Source organism: Arachis ipaensis, chromosome B05 (assembly GCF_000816755.2).
Source record: "Arachis ipaensis cultivar K30076 chromosome B05, Araip1.1, whole genome shotgun sequence".
In the NCBI taxonomy this organism is placed as follows: domain Eukaryota; kingdom Viridiplantae; phylum Streptophyta; class Magnoliopsida; order Fabales; family Fabaceae; genus Arachis; species Arachis ipaensis.
Genome location: NC_029789.2, coordinates 148,738,685 through 148,757,939, shown reverse-complemented (window position 1 = coordinate 148,757,939; position 19,255 = coordinate 148,738,685). Strand labels below are relative to the sequence as shown.

The window sequence follows — 19,255 nt, the reverse complement described above, 5'->3', positions numbered from 1 at the left end:
TTAAATTGAAACATGACTCGTCTAATCTCTATTCATCTGCCCTATTGGAATTGCTTTTATCTCCCAGTTACATACATTACTACTATTACTCAACCTTCATCTCTTCATTTTTACATTCTTCTTCTTCTGCCCTTCTGGCTACTTAACATATCATTGCATCATCATGAACTTTTATAACATGCATGCTCATCACCTTATTATTAATTAGAGGAACCAACTCTTGCTCGAATATTACTTATTCTTAGAGTTAGGTTTATAATTTAGAATTTGAAATTAAAAAATTTTTAAGTTAAAATAAATAAATAGTTCTAGAAACAAAGGCTTTAGCTAACATTGTAATCAATTATAATTATAAATACAAAGTCTAAAGAAATCAAAAGTTATTTTATTTTGCATTCTTTAATTACTACTAGAATAATTGCTAATTTAGATATTACATATAAAAAATAAAAAATATTAAGTTAAATAAGATAACTTTGAATTATTATTTTCTTACCACATCAATAGTAAAAATATTTAAAAGACAATAAAAGGCAAAAATATTTTTATTTTGCACTCTTAACCATCATTTACCTTATTGGCATGTTAGGAAGAAAATAATTCAAAGTTATTTTATTTAACTTACATCTAAAATTTATGTATGTATCATCTAAACTTATATACTTATTACACATAATATTACTCATTTATTTTAGCTACTACAAAAAAAAATCATTTTTATTGACAAATTTTTAATTAGTGATAANAATTTTTTTTACCTGTATTGAAGCTTAAAAATTACTATTGATCATGAATTGGTTAAATATTTAAACTAATAAATCAGTAGCTAAAGTGATAGCCGATTTGATTTCTAAAACCTTGCCTATATAAGCTATAACACGTCTCATTGATTGCAACGAAAAAGAAAAATACAATACATAAATACCTAATGTTTTGTCGCAACAAAATATCGGATTCCTTTTTAAATAAATAAATTAAATTCTATATATGCACTAAAATTTTTAAATTATTTATATTCTTACATCATATTACTTATCTCATTCTAAATAAAAAATTTAATTTATTTATTTAAAAAATTTTCATAATAACTAAAAAAATATTATTTTAAGCAATTCTTTAAGGTTATCATCTCAAAAATATTATGTTAATAACTGTAAAATGACTTTGTTCTTAATTTTATTTGAAACATAAAACTCGATTATTTTGAGTTTTATCTCATTTTTTTGTGATTATGCTACTTGTATACAAAAATTAGCTATTAAAATCAGCTATCAATATAAAATACATATTGGAATATAAATACACATTAAAAATAAATTAAACTACACATGTATTTATACACAAATACATTAATAGCTGATTTTAATAGTTAATTTTAGTGTTTGAAACCTTTTTATATTTTCTATTCAAATTAGATAACTATTTAAATAAAGATGGCAAAAACATCTTTTTATAAAGATGCTTTATTTAAAATGTAATTTATTTATTTAGCCACACTTTAAACAAAAACAACATTTTTATAATATATTAAAATCTAGCCGGCCAAACAATCTATCATCCAAGATCAAAAGAAAACATTTTCATACGAAGACAATTATAAAATCTTCATGGTAGTATCTATCTTTAAATTATGTAATGTTTACTTATACGTTGATAAAAATATAAAATAAGAAGAAAAATAGAAAAAAGAAGTAGTAAATATATGATTAGTTTTTCATTCTTTTATTTTCTTTGACTTATATATTAGAAGAGAGTGGCTGAAAGACGGGGCTAATTTTTTTGGATATGAGAAGTATGTGTGTACTGTGTATTATTATGGAAGATGTGAGTGCTAGACATAGATGTGGGAACAACTTTTTCTGAAACAAGAATGAAGAAATCGGACCATCCGATTTCTTTGTAAAAAAAAATTAAACTTACTAATCGGATAGTTCGATTAGTGTGAAAGAGGAAATTTAAATTTTGATGAAAATAATCGGACCCTTCAATTTGTGTACTCAAAAATCAGTCCAATTTTTGCTCCTAACACCATAGTTGCGTAAAGCACCTATACACTCTATATCTGCGTCTTACACCATTTTCCCTTCCATATCTAAATTAAAAAGTGGAAAGACGGACTCAAACGAGTCAAAAATGGAGTCAAAATGCTGAGCAGCTGAGACATGCATACTACTTGGCTTTAAGATGTGACAATGAGAGGAGTCCAAATCCACTGCTCTCATATTTATGATCTTTTCGTCCTCTCTCAATTTCATTTATTTAAATGAAGCATAATAATTAATAATGATCATTTGATGGTGTACTCTAATGTGAGGGATGAGGCCATCTGGTGAGTGCACGCGAGGTCTGAGGCAGATCAGAGCAGTCTTCATACATATATAAGTGTGAAATGACGTCCCATGGCTTCTTCGGCGAGAGTAAAAATTAAAGCTGCATTCACTTCTTTCCCTCTTACAAACCACACACCAACCTCAATTTCTTCTTTCTTTGCATATTTTGTGTTTCTTATACACATTATACAGTGCATGTAATTAATCGTTTTATCGCATAACCTAATAAACATCTTTTTTTGATAGAAGAGATTTGTCATTTTCGTGGAATGCAGAGAGCGAGGGAGGGGGGGATGAAAAAGCAAAAGAGTTGAAGGAGGGAAGAGGGTACGTACGTGACTTTTTGATGAGTAGGGGGTCAGTGTCACAAAATATAGGGGCCTTCCATAACCCGTACACTGCTAAAGCAACGTAACAGAAGGCCCTTTATAGGTTAGACTTTAGGATAACATTCTCCAACGCTTAGGTTATTAGGAGTAAAGTTGTACCAAACACTTGGGAGCTGATATATTTTGCCTATGGGAGACAAAGACAACATATGTGATTGGGGTACGGTATTATGATCCACCGGTTTTTATTATGCTCCCTCATCTAGTGTCCAACGGTTTTTTTGTTTCACTCTCACAACACACACTCTTCACTCTTCACTATGTATGTACGTTGCTTACAATATGCATACCAATGGATAATGCTACAACTTTAACTTTTCTCTTAGGCCTTGACACTCACGATATTAACACATTTTTGCTAAGCAGAATATTAGGGTCAGTAATTTTGGTGTTTTGTAATCATTAATTGGCCATTAATAATATTTTTAATAGTGTGAGATTACATCTAATGGTGGAGATCATTCACTTTTGTTTTGATGGTTAAGTGCTGGCCAGAAAACACAAAAGTTGCTGGCCCCTAGACTTTTCCATTTGCTAATACGTATTTCACAATTTGTGATTATTTTTTAAAAGCTAAATTACCAGTGTCTTAATTTCTCAAGAATTAAATAAGTGTTTTATCAAGAAGGAAAATAAAATTATGTTATAAGATAAATGGTATAAATTCAATAAAAAAAATATGCGTATTCATTATGTGGTTATGTGTTTTTGCACTACTTCAATACAAAAAATTTTACAAAGTATGTAAAATTTTGCACANAAAAAAAGTCACAAATCTAACCATTAAATTTGTGATTTTCACATGTAAAGATTCTTGATGGCCAAAAGAGAGGGAGATGTTAGATTTATGATCTTCTTTTAAACTTGATTTATTAATCCTCAAATTAGAAAATAAAATTTGATTTCTGTTCTGATTGTAAGATAGATTATGCAGGAGATAATTTTATTTTGTCTCTTAATGAACAAAGTCAGAAACAAATCAGAGAGGAGAAGAAGACCCAGTCAATAGTATTTTGGTTCAGCTAACAAGTGTAATGTAACCTACATCTAATCTCTACCACAATAGTGGTGGAATTTTCACTACATTTCCAAATTTTACATACACCAATACCCAAAGATTTAGCATAATCTGCTTATCAGAGACAAATCAAACTTCTTCTTAAACTTGACTTGGCTAGGTTCACTCTCTAAACTTACAACACATTAAGTGTTCACCCAACTTAGTAACGAATACCTCTCAGGTACAAGATATAAAACAGAAATATAATCAAAAGAGATTTGAAGTAACTTTTGGCTTTTCTCTCCAAGTTACCTCTCGTTGCTTTTTTTTTAATGGCTTTTTCTAAATGACTCACATAAATGCCTTACCATTGAAGTGAAACAAAAAAAGATAAAACATACAAACTGAATATTCAATGATAGACTATGAAGGAGATGATGTTAAACAGCTCTAAAGTGATAAGATGACCGGATTTAACATTCTCATATGTAGCGCTCTCCATCTTGGCAAAATATTCCTTTGATGCATAAATATTGTCCAAAATGTTGAGTAAGAGTAGTAAAAAAGCTCTCAATAAAACTTTGATTTTGGTTCACTCTCCTTGAGCCAACTCTTGTTGAGTATTCCATTTTGTATTGAGTTCTGTTGCCAAGGCTAAGGCTTGCTTTCCTAAGTAAACTCATTAAATCTTGAATCAGTTAAAATTTTCCTTTTTTCCATCAATCAGACCAAAAAATTAGGAATTTGAGATCAAAGTTAAACTGTGTAGAAGAGAGATGAGCTGCAGCTTCATTGATTTTGTTTTCTTAATAAGTTTGCCAAATTCAAACCTTTAATATTGTGCTTTGGCCCCCAAATTTCAATATCCACCATTAATTCACAACAGAAGAAAGTAGCCTCCACTCTCTTATTGTTACCCAAATTGCATGTGTAGAAGAAAGGTAAAATTAACGAATAATTGACTTGTATGTTAATAAAAAAATCTTTTACCTTTTTCTTTTGATTATGCTTGGTTTAAGCCTTTTATTTTGGCTCTATCTTGATTTGACATTGCCTTTAAGATTTTACTTTCCATTTTCTTCTTTGATGTTAGATTAAAAACATGAACATCTTTTTTCTTCTTTATGTTTTACTCGAAACCACAAAACTTCACCTTCGTCACTTTGGATTCCTCTTCAAGAAGCAAGTGACTCGATTTTGGACTTAGTCTCAATCAGTTGCCTTGAATATACACTATTCTTTTTATTGGGCTGCTTGTTTTTTTTTGTTTAAACTGCACAATAAAATTTAGACCTGCAAAATTAAGTAATTCATCACAATATTTTTAGACTATTAATTCTAACCAAAATCATGTTTATTATCATCAAAAATGTTATTATTTGTTTTTTAAACTCAACAACAGGAAAAAAAAAAACTAAATCTCAATATTATTGAAATACAGTTAAAAATATAACACCAAAATTAAAAAACATATAGAAATATGGTAAAAAAAAAAAAAAAATTTACTAATTAGGAGAATCATTTGCAAGTTCTAAAGTACCCTCGGTAGTACAGTTTTGTGTGTTTGTCCTTTAAGTTAGTATTATTTTTACTTCTAAGTTTTACAGTTTTCATTCTAACATGAACACAGAATTACTAATCAACAAAATAGAATATCCAATCTAATAAACTAAACATAGAAAAGCCACCGAGAAAACATAGAAATTGACTAAAATAAACATAAAAACATCAAATGTTAAACTCACTCATAAGAATCATCTATTGAAAGTATGTGTTATATTTGTGTGTGTGTTTTTTTTTAGTTGTTTTAATGTTTTCCTTCTAAAATATACATAAATTTGCATAAAGGGAACACACAAAAATTAAGACACATGAACATAGAAAATCAGAAATAAGAAATATAAAAAAAATTATAAATATGTAAATTTAAGGGTTAAGTACGATTTTGATCTCTAAGGCATAAGCCGAAAATGTTTTTTGTCCTTAACCTTTTTTTACATACAAAATCGTTCTTAAGGTTTAATTTGGTTTTAAAATCGTCCTTACTTTAGGGACTAAAATCATACGGAAGTGACAGTGGAGGCGGAGGTAGAAGTGGATCCATGGACAGCTTCTTCTTCTTCTTCTCTTCCCCCTTCGAAGGAATAGAAACACTCTCTTTCTCTTATTTTTTTTTCTCTTTTTTTATTTTATAATTTTTTAGTTATGAGTAATTTGGTCAAAAATTTTAATATTTAAGTAAAAAAGACGATTTTAAAACTTGATTTTAGAACTTAGGGACGATTTTGTATGCAAAAAAAGGTTGGAGACGAAAAATTTTTTGGTCTATATCTTAGAGACCAAAATCGTACTTAATCCTAAATTTAACTAAGTAACTCCCTCCTCTATGTTCTTTAGGAATCTAATTTCATCCCCAATCCCATGTGATTTACATTGAACTTTTGTTCATTCAGCCCAAAGAATGTTTTTATTATGGGGGGAGGAGAAGGATCCACTGCAAGGGAACTGCTGAGGCATAACACCATTGACCAAGTTATAATCTGTGACATTGATGAGGTAAATTAAATTAAAACCTCCTAAGTACTAAGTTAACAGATAATTATTATACATGATGATGGAGCCAGATTATTAACTAATTCCATTTTCATTGATGCTTGGTTTTATCACATCAGGAGGTGGTGGACTTTTGCAAATCATACTTGGTAGCTAATGGGAAACTTTCTATGATCCAAGACTTGAGGTCATCATCAATGATGCCAGGTCTGATAATAATCAAATAATAAACTCTTGTGCTTCCTGGATTATTGATCATCAGCATAATGGCCTATTGACCTTGGTCATATATAACAAGTTTCTATTAGCTAGGAATGAATAAATTCTAACAGAATGTGTCATGGTGAATTAAAGGGCTGAACTAGAAGCTGGAGAAGAGAGGTATGATGTGATAGTTGGGGACTATGGAGGCCCTTGTTATAAACTTTACACAAAATCCTTCTATGAGTTCACTGTCAAACCAAGACTGAAGGAGGGTGGCATATTTGTGACATGGGTACTATAAGACCAATGTCCATAACATGAATCAAACATTTATTAGAGGAAGCAAAATTAAAGTGACATTTATATATTGGTCAGGCAGGACCTGCTAGAATATTCAGCCACATTGAGGTCTTTTCATTTATCTACAACACATTGAGACAGGTTTTTAAGTGTAAGTAATCTTTTACCCTTCTTTATGTAATGCTATTTTGATTTAATAGTTTCCAAATTAAATAGTTGACCACTTTTGCAGATGTCCCATCCTATGCTGATATCTGGGGATGGGTCATGGTAAAGCTTATTACTTTATCATAATTTTCAAGAAATTGTTTTGTATGTTATCTCACAATAGGAAATGGACCTCATCATATCTTAATCATTCTTTTGCTCTTGGAATATAACAGGCTTCAGATTTTCCATTAGAGCTGAATGCAGAAGAGATATACCTGAGAATGAGACCAAGGATTAAGGGGGAAAATAGATATCTGGATGGCAAAACATTCTCATCAGCCTCAACATTGGGCAAAGTTGTTCGCAATTCGTAAGTGAAATCAAATTATAAGTTTGTAACTTTTGCCTCTCTCAAATATCTATTGTTGACAAGCATAGCCACTATTAACAGGTTGGACAATGAACTCATGTATACACAGAGGAAGCTGCAAGGTTCATACATGGCCATGGCAAGCACGCTTAATTAACCAAGCTTGACAACAAGTATCACAACATATAAAGAAAACAAGTGAAATCCCATGTTATGTTTTTGTTTGATTTTTTTTTTCATGTGTTCCCTTACCTAGCTTTGTTCTTCTCTTTTATTTTTCATTAAAGATGTTCTCTGAAACACTTAATGAAGATTTTTATGATTAAAGATTATTAATGAATTAAAGCTGAATATGTTTGCAATATTACTTAGATTTTTTTATGACATTTATGTTTTCTTGGAACACTTATCCATCACAAACGAATCTAAGGCTAAATGAGTTTGATTTTTTTTTTTTAGATTGGATCCTTTTTGTTAAGCGCAAGAAGAGAAAATGGATTGTATTTGGTTATTTCTGAAGCAAGATTCTACAATGCTTTAGCTTTTACGTTAGTTAGATAAAGGGAGTAACTTAAAATATAGATTAGTTTGTTTAGTCATTTTCTCATTTTACATTGTTATCATTAGTTAGTTTATGATAATGACTTAATTAATGTAATTTAGTATTATGCTAATATTTTTTAGGATTCTTTTGAAACCAATGAGATCAATATAGTATTTTTGTCTCTAAACTTATTTAATTACTACTTTTAGCTTATTCAATGAAAAATTCAGAATCAATTCAAGAATAAGGAAGTTCATTAGAGTGCACAAAATGAGTTAAATAAACACTATTATGAGAAAATTATCTCTTTTATATAGGGTTAATTTTTTTTTTAATATCTTGGTTTAATTTGTTTTTCATAGTGATCTGATCTTATAAATTGTAAGTGTTCTTCTATTGATACTTTAAAATTTTTACATCATACTTTGCCTCACTTTTATTTATTTATTTATTTTTATTCTTCTCTCCTACTTTTGCAATTCTCTTAAATTTTATTTTTTATTTCTACCAAATTCTTTGGTATAAGTTTTTACTATTATTAGCAGTATTTGGATTCTCAAAGCAATTTTTAGTTCACCATGAGTTTTGGAAAAAAGTAAAATGTGGCTATTTTGGGTACATTTGCTCTGCCAATGATTAAAAAAAGACTTTCAAGGACCATGAGGTTGCTATCAAAAGCAAAGGTCTTAATTTTTTTTATTATTATGATTATAAAAGCTTTGGTTTTGATTGGTTCTTAAACTTCATGTTTTTAGAGTTTTGGTAGAGGTCTCAGTTTTTATTTACATATAATTTTTTTCTTTATCATATTGAATTCTCAAAAACTAATGTTGTATTAGAATTTGTTGTAAATACTCTTCAATTCTGATTTCAGTAATTTCTTTCTCTTATATTAATTTATTTATTTAATAATGTATTGAATAAATCTTGCTCTCCATATATAATTTTTTTTAAAAATTTTGGATTATGGTGTTATAAACATTTTTTATATTTATCTTTATCTGAATTTTTTGCACGAAAAGATTGACAGAAGTGCTCTGAGAGATGGCGCTTCATATGGAACTGGAAGACTCGATTGACGAGTACACGCACAGATAAGAACCTTTGCTGCTCCTCCTCTTGTACCAACCCTAATTCAACTACTACAATGAAAAGGGATGGAATGCCTTCTGCGAGACCAACCATGATAACGCATACTTTGCTGTTGCCAAGGTCAAACAAGTTGAGATGTAAGCACGAATCATAAAACAAGGATGGTTCGATCGCCTCACACAACTCATCAAGGCGTTGATGGCGAAGAATGCAATAATCTTTATTATCCACCAGCAAAGCGTGTATCTCATATTTCCCATAAGGTCCGGGAAGACCATTCAGGTACCATGTCAGCACCACACAGCGATCGCCTACATCTCCAAGGAACGACACAGGCAAGAAAACATCATAATCAGGAAGAGAAAGAGAAGGTACGCGCTTCTGTTTAATCCATGCCGACCATGCGTCACGTTGTGGGTGGTAGACATGGGCAATTCCTCGTGCGGACCCGCCACGGAAGAGAAGTTTATCATTTAACACGAAACCATGAATCGAATAACTAGAGGCGAGTTCGGTTGGAGGAGCGGCCAAGGAATGCCAGTTCGGGGGACTGGAACCCGAACGTAAAACCCATAACCCCCTCTTTCTTCTTGGCGGTGGTACCACAGTATGCTCCATCAAGTAAACTTCATCTTTAATGTTTGCAAGGAAACTGTGGGAGCTGGTCGGTGGCGGAGGGATTGCGCCCGTCGCTACTGCGTCAGATATGCCCAACGTGTCGCCGCCGACATAGGAGATTTGGTAGATCTTGGTGCCAGAAACGGGTTTATCATCGACTAGGAAAAGTTTCCCGTCGAAGATAAAGTGATTCCACGTGCCGGACTCTGGAAGTTTCAAAAGGAAATCAAACCGATCCGGCTCAAGAAGGGATTTCCAATCCCCATCGTCATTCTTCCCCAATTTTTCTAACTTCTCAACGCGGAAGCCAAAGATGTATTCGTCTGTCACCATCCACAGGCATTCTCCTGTTTCCGCCGACTCCATCATCAACAATATGAACTGAACACAGAGAAGAAAGGATTTATTTGTTTGTATATAGAAGGCAGACGTAGGCTAGGGTTTCAGTTATTGAAAGATCGTATGCAAACCCCGCTTTTTCTCACGGAGCCAATCCTTTGGTCTGCGAAAAAAAAAAAATAACTCAAGATAAATCTTGTTCCGAAAATTCTTTTGAAATAAATTTAAAAAAAATTATTTATTTTTCAAAACAAATAATTTTATCCATAAGTTTTAGAATACAATTTTTTTTGGGAGTTTGAAACAAGGTCGTCCAATGTAATGACGAACTTTAATATTTTTATAAAATTGGCTCACTCAAACGGCAAACTTTATGTTAATCAACTGTGAACTTTTTCCTGCACATAGTATATATCTGATTACTCTTTATTCATATTTATATTTATCTTTTCTTTTTTACACTTCTAGTTACTATATTTTTTATAATATATGAAATACTATTATTATCAATTCATTATGACAGTGGAATTGCTTTTGATGAAGATGAATCCGTTATATTTATTTTTGTACAACCAACATTTGTATACTTGCCATTGAATTGAGAGGGGTAGTATTGTGGTAACGCTGAAAAATTACAAAACATAAAGAGAATGAAAAAAATCTATTACACACATTCAATGGAAATGAACGACACTTTAATTTACAACAGGGTGGGAACTTTCTCACCTAGCAATATAAATCAAACAACCATGAGACTATAAGCACACAAAATAACAAAAAAAAAGAAAAACAAACAAACACTACACCCTATCAATCTTCTTACTTATATCAAGCTTTTTAGGTGGTTATTTGGGATTCACAAGTACCTACCAGGTAAGAATGATTATATTGCATTTAACGCATCACTTGTGATTCATTATATTTTAACATGTCCTAAAGAAGTTACTGATTCAAGTACATGGGCAACTTATATAGAGAAGTACATCATGTGGCTGATAAGTTGGCAAACTTGGTTCTTGAATCCAACCAGGATACCTTTTGCTTTGAGCATCTTCCTTCTGAGATTTCTTTAAATTTGCAAGCTCATAGTAGTGGGGTTTCTCTTTTCAGATTTAGTTTGTTTTGTTCTTTGGGCTGAAAAGCCTCAAGTGTAAAAAATTATATTGTGTTTTAGGTGTATAAGTATAACTTAAAATTTAAAAGATTATATATACAGAAAAACCATATGCACATATATTTTCTAAAAATATTGCATATGGAATGACTTTTATTCCAATTAGTTTAATTTTTTTAAACTGAAATAATTTATTTTTTGTGTTTTTCACAATCCTACAATCATACAATAAATGTAAACAATAGTTATTTTTACTGTTGTAGTGTTATATAATTGGATGCACGTGTAATAATTTAATTTTTTGATTTCGATCATCTATTTAATTTAGTTTTGACTTTTGAACACCGTATTTTTTAAAAGAAATTAAGTCTTAAAATTTCAATCAATTGTTCGAGGAACTCAAAAAATGCCTTCTAAATGAATATAGTCAACCTCATTTTCAAGGTTAATTAGTTCTGGCTAAAGACTATTAGGTAAGCTATTATCCATTAAAACCACTGACCGTAATGAACAATAATATTGAGCCATCAACAATATATATATAGGATGTTGGGAGCTGCTGAAATTTAAGTTACTGCTGATTAAGATCACGAATAAACTTGTCAACATCTTGCTCTATATGCAAAATTGGATAAATTAAATGAGAAAGTTTAGATCCAAAATATATAAGTGAATAACATACCACCATAAGTGAAATAATAAAGCCTTTAGAAGTTTAGAACAATAGCAAGTAAAATCATCATAGAAAGATCCGTAACACAAATATCTGGTATCATGAATATTTTATTGCGTTTTTTTTATTGACTCATATGCTCTTATTGATTCACCTATTCTCTTTGACTAAAACTTGATATTTTCTCAATTTTGTGAATGAAAAAGATTATAACCTAAAAAAGTACAAAATGATATATGAACATTGAAATCCTACTAACATGTCTAACTTTATTTAATAGCGGAATAAACACATCAGTATTCAAAATCTGATAAAATAAAGCATACATGAACAGGTTGAAGTTAGTCATTCTTGTTCCAATGGTGTTATTGGGTTGCTTGGATTGGTCCCACCAGATAGCTTGGGCTCTTTCCTTGGAGAGATGCAATCTGTAACGTAATTTTGTTCTCAGATCTTAAGAATAACAAGTCTTTTAAAAAATAAAGAAAATTTATTCACCAAATCCCTAACAATGTATAATTTAAGGGTAACTCTTACAGAATAACAAGATGCATGCTCACAAAAGCAACATTATACCTTGGGAGTATGGATGTTTGCGAGGTATTCCCTTTCACATTGGAGAGAAATCTCTCAAGTCAGATAAACAAATAAATTACAACACAAATAAAGGGCAAAAAAATTGTTGCACTTATATCAACATTGGTTACTAAATAAAAGGTACTATCTTTTTCAAAAAAATTTAAATCTATTGTTTTCCTTAGTTCAAAGAATTATATTTTATATAATACATTAAATGAGACAAATACAACACAATTTTATTTTATATAACCTATTATATTATAATATTTTAGGCGATTATTCGGTTAGCACAACTTCAAGTACAAAAATCTATATCAATCCAGAAACTGAAGAATTCGCACAGCTGACTTATGGGTATTTCATAACTAATAAGTCTCTCAAAAATTAATTCATTTATTTAATTATTCAATTTAACAAATATAAAAAAAACATAAACAGGACTGATCAACATAAAGAAGTAATCACAGTTGACTTATGGGTATTTCATAACTAATAAGCCTCTCAAAAATTAATTAATTTATTTAATTATTAAATTTAACAAATATAAAAAAATTTTAAACAGAACTGATCAACATGAAGAAGTTTACCGCCCTGCGCATCGTGCGGGTCTCATTCTAGTATTTTATAAGAACTCGATCATTAAATCGACTACTATGTTTTTTTTGGTGACTTAAAAGAAAATAAACAAAAACTAAGAAAGAAAAAAAAAAGACAAGAAACTGCTTAAGAAAGGCAGTCCCGCTGAATACTACTCTCAAACTCCTTCCAAGGCAATGGAAGCTTTGTTGGAAATTAAACTTGTTTTGTAATAAATAAAGTCTTAGACTATATATATGTAATTAAGACGCTAGAAGTGTTAAAACTGTAATAGAACTCTCAACAATGCAGCAACAATAAATGGAAGATTTTTGAGTTGGAATTTGGGAGAGAAAGAAACCGAAAGTGGTGTTGGTTGAGTCAGTAGCATACACCAGAAGCATTAAGTTTAATAAAAGTATAATATGCATATAAACAGAGTTCAGAATTAGTAAAAATTAATGATGAATAATACCTCAACTTGATTATAAATTGCTCTAAAAAGTATGGTATTTGATTAGCTTGACTCTAGTGAAAGCATTCTTAAAGTTTCTCATTAAACTTTAAAGCTTAATGTGCCAACAATGATGTATACAGTTTCTAACTCAAATTATAGACATCCTTTCAGCATTTTTCTTAGTTCATGTTAGCATTCACCTAAATATTTCATTAAAAAGAAAGATGAGAAGTTTTATGAATCCAAGAAAAATTGACATAAATCATTCATTCAACAAATTCTAAGCAATGCAGTATAAATTCTACTATCTGAAAATTCTGTCCATATATGATATCATACAATGCAATGCAATGCATACCTAAAAGAGGGTTTGATTTAGATTAATCCTACTTCCCAAAATCCATTGCATCTTCCAAACCACTCATGACAGTAGAATCCCCTAATTCAACTAGTCCTAGCACGATCAAACCCTTTTCCAAACATGTCATAAGCCATTGGCTCCTTTGAATTTTTAGCATCCTTTAATGCATTCTCCAGCTCACACACCTTTAGAGTTAATGCCTCAATCTTCTCATCGCGTCCCTTCAATTGAGACTGCAAAGTAGTTATCTGTTTTACCATTTCCTCTGACTCTTTTTCCTTCGCCTCCAAAGCCTCGGTCATGTCCTTCATACCCAATTCTCTAGCCTTATCCTTCAATTGAGAAACCTCCACGTACTTATCAAGACCTACAACACCTGACTCTAGCTCTCTTCTCTTTAAACTACTCCCCTTAGATTGAGCAACCTTGACCACATTATCACCTTCTGTCGAAGGGCCGTCCTCCCCGGATGACCTCTTCCGGGAAAAGGCCTCCAGAGATGCCGAAGTCAGGGTGGGAACTTTCTCACCTACCAATATAAATCAAACAACCATGACAACATAAGCACACACACAAAAAAAAAAGAAAAGACTACACCCTATCAATCTTCTTACCTATATGATCCTTCACGGAATCCCTGTCTATGTCCAACGTTCCGTTGCTGAGCGAGAAAAGAAAGGAGGTGCAGAGCACTTGAACACCGCGGTCCTTTAAGAAATAAGGCCTCATATCGAAGACTCGATTCACGAGTAGACGCACAGATAAGAACCTTTGCTGCTCCTTCTCTTGTACCAACCCTAATTCAACTACTAAAATGCAAAGGGATGGAATGCCTTCTGCGAGACCACCGATGATAACGCATACTTTGCTGTTGCCAAGGTCAACCAAGTCGAGATTTGAGCACCCATCATCAAAGTAGGATGGTTGGATCGCCTCACACAACTCATCAAGGAATTGATGGCGAAGAATGCAATAATCTTTATTATCCACCAGCAAAGTGTGTATCTCATATTTCACACCAGGTCCGGAAAGACCCTCCGGGTTCCATGTCAGCACCACACTGCGATCGTCTACATCCCCAAGGGACGACACACCCAAGAAAACACTATAATCAGGAAGAGAAAGTGCGCGCTCCAGTTTAATCCATTTTTTAGGTTCGGGGTAGTAGACAAAGGCAACTCCTGGTGCGGTCCAAGGATGCAGGAGGAGCTTGTCATTCAGCACGAAACCATAAGGCAATTCATTATGAGACTCGACTTCGGTTGGAGGAGCAGGCATGGAATGCCAGTTCGGGGAACCGAGACGGGGACTTAAAACCCATAACCCCGTCTTAATTGCTAAATGTGGTGCCGCACCATGCTCCAACAAGTAAACGTCATCTTTAATGTTTGCAAGGAAACTGAAGAAACCGATCGGTAGCGGAGGGATTGCGCCCGTCGCTACTGCCTCAGATGTGCCCAACGTGTCGCCGCCGACATAGGAGATTTGGTGGATCTTGGTGCCAGAATGGGTTTGATTACCGACTAAGAAAAGTTTCGAGTCGAAGATAAAGTAGCGAGGCAACGTGCAGGACTCTGGAAGAATCAAACGGAAATCAATCGGAGCCTTCTCAAGATGGGATTTCCAATCCCTATCCTCATTCTTCCCCAATTTTTCTAACTTCTCAACGCGGATGCCAAAGATGTAGTCGTCTGTCACCATCCACAGGCATTCTCCTGTTTCCGCCGACTCCATCATCAACAATATGAACACAGAGAAGAAAGGATTTATTTGTTTGTTATGTACGTATAAATCCCGTTTCGGTTATAGAAGATTGGATGCAAACCCCGTTTTTTCTCACAGGGCCTATCATTTGGTTCAAAAAAAAAATACTTCAAACAGGTCTCCAAAAATTTAGCCTGACAGATTTATCCTTCAAAAAAATTATTTGGACTCAGGTTCTCAAGATTATTATTTATTAGACATATGCCATATAGTCCCAAAATTAGGTTGAACCGGTTAACACGACATTCTCTCTCCTACGTAGAGGTTGTAAGTATGATGTGTCAGTTAAAGCACCACATGTCGCGTTCAGGACAGATTAGTTCCTAAACACGTGGCTAAAACAATGTCGTTTTGGGACAACGCCAAACGACGCCGCTTTGAGAGGACAAATTCGTCCCCACCTTTATTCCCTGGTTCTCGAAACTTTAACGTTCTAAAGTCAAATAGGTCACTAAAATTTTTGTTATAGGTCAAAAAGGTCTCTGAATTTATAGTATATATATTAAATTGGTCCCTTCGAATTAAGCAACTAGAACCATAACTAGAATCAAATCATGATGAAATTATCCAAAGTATGTCAAAATATACAACCCCAAACACATGTAATGACATATCTCAAGTATAATTACAGTCAAACAATTAGAATTCGTCAGTATCCTCATTTAGCATCTTGTTCTTTTGCATAAGTTTAATCTCTTTATCTTCATTAATTGGGTGAATATCAGATTTTAAGTTGGCAGAAGTAGGATCATACTAAGACATTGCCTTGTGGTCATGATAACCCAAGTTCCAGAAAAATTTCTATAGGTCAAAGAAACAGATCAAGTCAATGTCTATTAGGAAAAATTTTCGGACTTTTCCATTAATGTGCACAAGTACGAAGTACCCCTTTGTTGTCTCCAACAAAACTTTTACCATGGTGAAATACAAGTACTATGTCTTTACTCATCTAAATACCAAAAGATAAAACTCTTTCACAAGTTAACCAAGCAACCAACACAATACAACAACATCATAATAGAATAAAAAATTCAAATATCTACATTGTTTTTGTTATTATCAAATATATATCCGTAACCACTTCACAACTCTCACTTAAGCTACACCTATAACAAACTATTTTTGATCTACCCTGAACGTACATCACATGCACGTTCATCACGCTTCACTCTTTACTGCCAATTTAATACGGCAAAAACTAACTTAACTTATCTCGTACACACACTGTCAAAGCACCATTACGAACTTGGATAAACGTTAATGGGGTGAAGAATATGAAGGGTTAGGTCGTAAAATTTAGGTGAGGATTTGGGATACTTGTAATTTTACAAAGAGAAAGAGAGGAGATACGTTTTTCTATACAAGGTATCTACTTAAATTCAGGGACCTTTTTTACTTATAACAAAAATTTTAGGGACCTATTCGACTTTAGAACGTCAAAGTTTTGAGAACCAGGAAATAAAGGTGGGGATGAATTTGTCCCCTCAAAACGGCGTTGTCCCAAAAAGACATCGTTTTAGCCACGTGTCCAGGGACTAATTTGTCTTGAGCACGACACGTGTTGCTTTACCTAACACGTCACACCTACAACCTCTACGTAAGAGAGAGTGTGTCGTGCTAACCGGTTCAACCTGGTTTGGGGACCTATATGGCATATATCTAGTAATCTTTGGGACTCAGGACCTAGTTAATTTTTCTGGGGGACAAATCTGTCGGACTGCCAAATTTTTTGGGACCTATTTGGGGTATTACTCGGAAAAAAATTAAGATAAATTTTATTAAATATGTTCCGGAAAATTTTCTGAAATAAATTTAAAAATTATTTATTTTTTAAAAGAAATAATTTTATCTATAATTTTTAGAATATATATATTTTTTAGAATTTAAAGTAACTGCAATAGCGAACTTGTTCATTATTATGAAGTTTACTGACTGCATCAGCGAACTTCAATATTTTATTTTTATAAAGTTCATCTCTCCATATTTTTTTGAGTTTGAAGTAAGTTCACTCAATGCAATGACGAACTTGTTCATTATTATGAAGGTTGTCCACTGCAACAGCAAACTTTAATATTCTTATAAAGTTTATCCCCTGGAGGAGTGAACTTTATGTTAATTAACTACGAACTTTTTTCCACATATAGTATATATCCACATATATTGATTTCTCTTTATTCATATCTATATTCACTTTTTCTCTTTTATATTTCTCATTATTATATTTTTTATAATGTCTGGAATAACATTATTATCAATTCATTATGATGGTGAAATCACGTTTGATGAAGATGGATCTGTTGTATTTATTTTTGCACAACCAACTTTTATATACTTACCAATTGAAGTGAGAGAGGTGATAATGCTCAAAAATTACAAAACATGAAGAGAGTGAAAAATTTTTATTACATATATCCAATAGAAGTAAACAACACTTTAATTTATAAAAGATATTTATTTTTTTATTTTCTTATTTTTTCTCGATATTTTGTTTATATTATTTTTATATGTATACATGACTTTTAACAATATTTTATTTGACCAAGGTATCGAATACGTGATGACGAAGACATACGACTAATTAGGGGTTGGCATAATCGTTGATATGTGTGCAGTGACATTGTCGGAAGTTGGTGATGAGAATGCATCATCTGCAGCAGTAAGAACAAACATTAGAAGGTTGATGGTTGATGGTTGATTTGAACATGACATTGGAAGGGAGTCAAGACGAGTCAAATCCTAATGATTATAATGATGTGTGTTGGAAGTAGATCATGAAAGTCATGATGGTTCTGCGGTTGGAGACCCAATGCAAGATCATTATCAAATTCATCCCGTGTCTGATGATAAAGATGTAGATGCTGAACTAGTGGACATACCTGAGGAGGAACATGAGGAGTTAAACAACTCCACAGTGTCACAAGTTGCACTAACTCAGCCTGCTATTTCCAGACCATACGATCATCTTGCTCACTATTCGACGTTGAACCTTGACACAATGAATGTAGATTGGTCTTTTGGTCAAGGAGGCTCCGAGGATGATCCAACGCATAATTTTGAAATTGGGCAACAGTTCGACAACAAAGAAGCCGTAATGACGGTAAAGATGCATCAGGCGAGCTGTGGAGTATAAGATAGTAGAAAGTGACCAGTTTGAACTATGATATATACTACACTCAGATTAGGTCAGGATGTCAATGGAACATACGCATTGCATATCGTCAAAAGCAAGAAAAATGGGAGATTAGGAGATACAGTGGTCCTCATTCTTGCATGCAAACAACATTAGGCCAAGACCATAGAAGGTTGGATTTGAAGGTGGTAGCTGAACACGTATTCTCTATGGTGAAGACAGATCCTACGATCAATATAAGAGTTCTCCAAAGAACAGTTAAAAATCACTTTGATTACAAAACATCTTATAAAAAATTTTGACTTGCAGAACAGAGAGTAATTACGAAGATATATGGTGATTGAGAAACATCATATAACGAACTTTTTAGGTGATTATTTGCGATGCAGATGTACCTATCAAAAAAGATTGATTATATTGCATTTAACGCATCACTCGTGGTTCATTATATTTTAACATGTCCTATCGAAGTTGCTGATTCAAGTAAATGGGCAACTTATATAGAGAAGTACATCATGTAGCTAATAAGTTAGCAAACTTGGTTCTTGAATCCATCCAGGATACCTTTTGCTTTGAGCATCTTCCTTCTGAGATTTCTTTAAATTTGCAAACTGGTAGTAGTTGGGTTTCTTTTTTCAGATTGAGTTAGTTTGTTTTGTTCTTTGGGCTGAAAAGCCTCAATATATATATATAAAACTTTCTATAAAGTAGA

The 19,255-nt window shown here is 32.5% G+C and overlaps 1 protein-coding gene, 1 long non-coding RNA gene and 1 pseudogene across 3 annotated transcripts in view; 1 reads left to right on the top strand and 2 right to left on the bottom strand.

Annotated features, from left to right (window-relative positions):
• On the top strand, window positions 6,165-7,533 carry LOC107641564 (annotated as a pseudogene).
• LOC110262701 lies at window positions 11,771-12,293 on the bottom strand. Its single transcript, XR_002347680.1, has 2 exons — window positions 12,253-12,293; window positions 11,771-12,104 (listed from the first exon to the last, which is right to left on the bottom strand). It is a non-coding gene; the product is annotated as an uncharacterized LOC110262701 (long non-coding RNA).
• LOC107644961 overlaps window positions 13,528-19,255 on the bottom strand; it is a 9,208-nt gene continuing 3,480 nt past the window's right edge. The window contains exons 2-3 of one of the 2 annotated variants that reach the window (XM_016348938.2): window positions 14,264-14,373; window positions 13,528-14,178 (exon numbers count right to left, since the gene is read on the bottom strand). In XM_016348938.2, the coding sequence (XP_016204424.1) occupies window positions 13,733-14,178; window positions 14,264-14,373 (556 nt within the window). In that variant the 3' untranslated portion in view covers window positions 13,528-13,732. Of the gene's footprint in view, window positions 14,179-14,263; window positions 15,431-19,255 lie in introns of both variants that reach the window. The other variant, XM_016348940.2, reaches the window with a different exon arrangement.